The following is a 6,000-nucleotide window of genomic DNA, read 5'->3' as shown; positions in this document are numbered from 1 at the left end:
TTCAATTATTGAAGGTTAATTTTATTGATTTTTTTTTCATTGAAAGTGAACTTAAGATGCATTTTAATTTGTCTTTATATCTTTTTTTTTTTGTATGATTAATTGTATTTTTACCTTGAGCCTTGGATCATCTGTTGGAAATAAATATAATTAATTATTAATAAATAATTATATTGAACATACCTTACAAGTGTACAAGCCAGAATCCCTTGTATCAATTTGAGCTATTTCAAGAATAACAAATCCGAAATCATTAATGGTTTTAAACCTAGAACCAGCGGTAAGAGGTTTTCCATTGTGGAACCACTCAACTCTAAGAGATGGGTCATTCAAAGGAATGAGGCGACATTCAAAATGTGCAACTGAATACTCAACAAGAGTTTGATCATTTGGGCTGGTAATGAACTCAGGCGGTTTTCCAACATCATCTTCAGGAATTGGTCCAGCTGTAGTAGCACCAAGTCCTTCTAGCTCAGCAATTTTTTCTATAGTTCCCTCCATGCCTTTTGGAAGTTGGGACTCTATGATTATTGAACGCTTGCCTACAAAAATAATAATACAAATAAGGATTATATATTTTATCAATTAAATTTTTATATTATTTTTTTACATGAAAAAACAATGTAAAGTTATTTCCGAAAATCTATCATACTGGTAAGAAGTAGGATGAGTTTGGGTGTGTTTTTTTCAGTAAAATAATCTCATATTGTAAAATTAATAAGATAAATCATACCTTCAACTTTCATTGTTGAGGTTGTGACAGCCTGTCCCCATTGGTTTGTTGCACGGCATGAGTATTCACCAGAATCTTCTGGATAAACTGGAGAAATTTCTAAGATGACAAATCCAAAATCATGGAATGTTCTGAACCGTGAACCAGTTCTTAATGGCTTGTTATTCCAGAACCATTCAACCTGAAAATTTAATGAACAAATATTAATAACTAAAATTATTCATCAATATTACATTTTTCAGTAGATACAAAGATACTCATTACAACAAAATAAGAAAATTATAAAGTTATGATTAATTGTATTTTTACCTTGAGCCTTGGATCATCTGTTGGAATCAATCTAGCTTCAAAATGTGCACTTTCACCCTCACGAAGGCTGTCTATGTTAGATAAAGGTACGGTAAAGACAGGGACTTGTTTCTTATCTTCAGTAACTTGTTCTTTTTTAGTTCTGATCATAGCATCTTCCAAGTCCTGAATTTTCTCAAGACCACCTTCCATACCCTTTAAATCGAGAAAGAACATTACTTAGTTTAAGTAACACTAAACTTAATTTTATTGAAATTATGACATTTATGACAGTAGCACTAAACTTAATTTTATTGAAATTATGAAAATGATTTATAATTAATATTTCAGATTATTACAGGAATGGAGACCTACTTCTGGCAGTTGTGATTCAAGGATAAGACCTGCTTTTGATGAACATTTTAGTATAGCCTTAGTCGAATCAGAACCAACAAGATTGGTTGCTCTTGCTTCGTATTCTCCTGAGTTTTCTGCATAGCAGTATAGAATATCTAAAATGACTATTCCAAAATCATGGAATGTTCTGTAGCGATGACCATGAGGAAGTTTCTTTCCATTATAATACCATTCAACCTAAAAATTACCCTTTTATTATTTATCAAAATTATAACTGAATATGAATTTTTAAAAAAAATATAATTTGTTTTTTGATGAATTTAATTGACAATGAGATTAAAAAAAAAAAAATCAAAATTTAAGGAATATTTCTACAATACAAATCAAATTCACATCATTAAAATACCCTACCACCTCACCTTAAGATTAGGATCATTAACTGGGACAAGGCGGGCCTCAAAATGAGCACTTTGCCCCTCTTTCAGGGTCGTCACATCAGTGATTTGGGTAATGAATCTAGGTGGCTCATTTATGGGAGTTGTTGGTGTCTGGGCACCAGGAGCTGCGGCTGATTCGAGCTCTCTAATCTTAGCGAGGGACTCAGGTTGAAGAGACTCCAAGTAGACACCTCCCTTTCCAACACATGTGATGTGTGCCCTTGTAAAATCTTCACCATACCTGTTATTTGAAAATAAATTGTTATTCACCATAGTACCGTACAATTATACACAAACAAATAAATGGAATGCAAATAAATATGAAAATAATTACATTTTTATAAATAATAAATGTGGGAAAAATAATGAATGAAAACATAATGTCAGATACTTCTTATAAACTAAGCTTACAGTTAGTATAAAAATAAAATTAGTAATGATTGTATTTTAAATCTAATTGACATTAATAAAACATAAATTAATCAGTCCATGACATATCTTTCATTATGATTAACTGTCAGATGCATTTCTAAATTTTTTATTAAGATACCTAATCTTCTTTTGTTAAAAATATTTTTTAAATTATAAAATTATCTTGATACATCATTAAAAAAGTTGAAGTTAATGACAGAGAGATTAACAGAATCATTTCAATTTTATATTTTGTTAATATTTTCCAGAATACAAAGTCCTAAATATTTTGATAAAAATATATGTATATTTATTTCTGTTTTTCAAAGTTTCTCCTATTTATGACTTTATATTGATTTAAAAATTAGAAACTTTCATTTAACAATAATTTTGTTTTCTGATATATATATTTGTAGGGGGTATGGTTGAAAAATGACTAAGATATTTGTTAATGAAGGTAAGATTATTTCTTCGAATTGTACAATTCATTATTTCATAGGGGTACACAATTTCTACACTCAGGGTATTATATCCATCTTTTTCAAATTGAAGATTTCAATCCAAGATTACAACTTAAGAGAAATGCAATCACATAGGGAGTTTGATATAATAAGAAATACTACTGCTTCTAAAGAAAGGAATCAGAAAACTAAAACCCATATTCTAAAAATTCAATTATTGAAGGTTAATTTTATTGATTTTTTTTTCATTGAAAGTGAACTTAAGATGCATTTTAATTTGTCTTTATATCTTTTTTTTTTGTAATATATTGAAATCATTCAAATATGTGTTTAATGTTAAATATAAAAATAAAATATTTGATCAGCTGTTCAAAAATGGATGAAAACAAAGCATGTAATTGCATAAAAATCTGAGCCAAGGTAATATAATATTTATTGTAGAAGTGATATGTTAGTGCTGTGCCGAGTATGTTATACAGGTTCATTCCAAAAAATCTTAATGATAATTCCTTATAACTAATAAAATAATTATTATTATAAATAACACATAAAAAGCAAACAGAATAGATAAAAATATAAATAAATACTAACTTGTTCTTTGCCCTACAAACGTATTCTCCGGTGTCATGAGACTGAGTATAAGCTATGTCCATGAGAACGAAACCAAAGTCAGAAACTTGTTTGATCCTAGTGGAGTGCCTAATTGGATGTCCATTGTGGAACCATTCCACTTTCATGTTTGGATCTCCAACCGGGATTAATGTACACTCAAAGTGAGCAGAATCCCCATCTTTAAGTCCATCAATGCTCTGTAATAATAAAATAAAACATCAATTTAACTAAGATATTAATCCCTATAACATAAGAAAGTAGTAAAAAATTTATCATTAAAAATTTAGTATAAGATATAATTTAGAAATATATATGAATAAGAAACAATACATTACCTTAATATGAGTAGTAAACTGAGGCTTTTGCCCTTTAGTGACATCTATACACTCTAAAGTGACTGATATTTCATCCTTGCCCCATTTGTTTGTTGCTCTACAGGTGTAAGTTCCTGAATCTTCAATTTTAGTTCCCAAAATCTCAAGGACAACCATTCCAAACGCATGTACTGTTCTGATTCGATGACCTGTTTGGAAGTATTGAATTATAGTATATAAACTTAGGAATCACATTAATTTTAATAAATGAACTGAATATGAAATTAATTTCACGATTTACTTACTGGCTTCTATTGATTTTCCGTTGTAGAACCATTCTACAACCATGCTTTGGTCACCAACAGGGACCAATGAAGCTTCAAAATGAGCAATTTCACCTTCGCTCAAATTCTTAATATCTTGGAACTGTAAAAAAAAAATATATATAAGTTAATAATATGCACTTATTAAAGCTATATATTTAAAATCAAAATTTCTATTATTGAAGAAAATCATTAATTTATGCAGAACCAATAAAAAATTATTAATACGGTAGAATCCTAATAATTAATATTGTCAAGGCTGCGATGAGGGTTAAATATAAATTATTTAGATGTTATTATTCAAATTATCGAGATTGGATAAAATCAGGTGCAAAAAAAAATAAAAAATTCTAATGGGAAAAATGATCCTCTGAACATATCAAATGGAAATTATATATAAAAAAAAATATAGACTAATATATAAAAATTTTTAGACTATATTTGTATAAATGACAAAATATCAAAATGGACATTGATAAAAATGACAAATATGAGAATACAATAGTATATGAATATGGGATAATATCCTAAAACGTACAAGTACAAAATATAGAATTGTTTTTATTCTAATTAGAAATTTTCTTCATCTCAACAATTTAAAAAAGGAAATTACAAATTTAAAACTTCTTGTTGATCAATTTATGAGTAAATTTTAGGTTAAATCTCATAATTTATAACTTAACATATCAACAATAGTCTGAGAAAAACTCAATTGTCTATTTCACTAAATTTAACAGGAGCCTCTACAAGGAAATAGGAAAAATTGCAAATTACGTAATATCTTTCAAATAGATCTACAGGTGTGCATTGTTGCGAATCCTATACCAAACAGACTTATGACTTTTCTGGTCTTACAAGGTTTTCTAGTTACTGTCGATATCTTATATTACTAAAACAGCTCAATAATACCAACTGCCACCAAACTACAATAAAGAAAACTGTTCATGGTTAAAACCCACCACCATGTTTCAAATAATTTAAATACCTGATTCAAAAATCTTGGTGGTTCAGCAATTAATGTCTGTAAAACAATATACATGATATATTTAATGGATACTTAATAGAGGCAAGTTTTTATTTATGATTTCAAGTACTAAATTTTAATGTTATGAAGTATAAAACGATAAATTTATAAAAACCAATCAGTCACCTTGGAGGTAAATGAAGGTGGTTGTCCTTCATCCGGTGTAACTGCTTTATCTTCTTCTCTTCGTAGCGATTCTTCCAATTCCTGGATCTTTCCGAGGCCTTCCTACAATTAAAAACCAAAAATTATAAAGGCCATCGAATAAAACGTGTTTAGTGATGCTAAAAATTAAAAATGATTTACTTACTTGTCCTTTAGGATGCTGTGTTTTTTCTATAAGCCCAGCTTTACTAGTGCAATAAATTGTAGTTGATGTGAAAGCTTCTCCACTTCTGTTCCAGGCTTTGCAAGTGTAAATTCCTTGATCTCTCTCATAAACTTCAGTTAAATCAAGAGTTACAAACCCAAATTCGCTAGTCATTTTAAATCTTGAACCTGTTAAATCAAATACATTATAAATACTTACAAATGATCAACCAACTGGTAAATATTGATGTCACAATAATAAAAAGAAGTCAATTTGAAATATATTACTATATTAACCAAAATAGTAATAATAAATAATATAAAATTAAATAGAAGATAATCTTTTGCCACAATTGCAGAAAAGATTAGGATTAGTGAATAAAAGATATAAGTAGCTAATTAATTCTTTACCATGCGCAAGGCTCTTTCCATTGAAGAACCATTCTATCCTCAAATGAGGGTCATCCTTTGGTTCAACCGTAGCCTCCAAGTGAAGAGGTTGTGCTTCACCCAATTTGAATTCTGGCTGGAGTGGTTTGGTCCAAACAGGCTTAGGCCATTCTTTCTCTGGACCTAATCAAATAAAAACAATAAGCAATAAACAAAATAAACTTTAAAAATAAAGATATTTGAATTAAAACTGGGCAAATTGAGGGTGCTCACAGTATTAATTTGTTTTATTGTTGTAATTCATTTTACAACCTTAAGATTACCTACATAGTATTGTATGT

General features: G+C 28.9%; 1 protein-coding gene across 1 annotated transcript in view; it reads right to left on the bottom strand.

Annotated features, from left to right (window-relative positions):
* The window catches only part of LOC106678791 (titin), a gene marked incomplete in the record, with an annotated part of 234,754 nt that overhangs the window by 141,910 nt on the left and 86,844 nt on the right, over positions 1-6,000 (bottom strand). The window contains 11 exon segments of the mRNA XM_067049221.1: positions 184-542; positions 734-914; positions 1,043-1,237; positions 1,397-1,615; positions 1,798-2,056; positions 3,279-3,496; positions 3,635-3,822; positions 3,919-4,039; positions 5,087-5,188; positions 5,271-5,458; positions 5,681-5,842. Of these exon segments, the coding sequence (XP_066905322.1) occupies positions 184-542; positions 734-914; positions 1,043-1,237; positions 1,397-1,615; positions 1,798-2,056; positions 3,279-3,496; positions 3,635-3,822; positions 3,919-4,039; positions 5,087-5,188; positions 5,271-5,458; positions 5,681-5,842 (2,192 nt within the window).

This window comes from Halyomorpha halys, unplaced genomic scaffold, assembly GCF_000696795.3.
Source record: "Halyomorpha halys isolate HHAL.00 unplaced genomic scaffold, Hhal_1.1 Scaffold161.1, whole genome shotgun sequence".
Taxonomy (NCBI): Eukaryota; Metazoa; Arthropoda; class Insecta; order Hemiptera; family Pentatomidae; genus Halyomorpha; species Halyomorpha halys.
The sequence above is the reverse complement of the archived record's forward strand: the minus strand, read 5'-3'. Positions and strand labels throughout refer to the sequence as shown.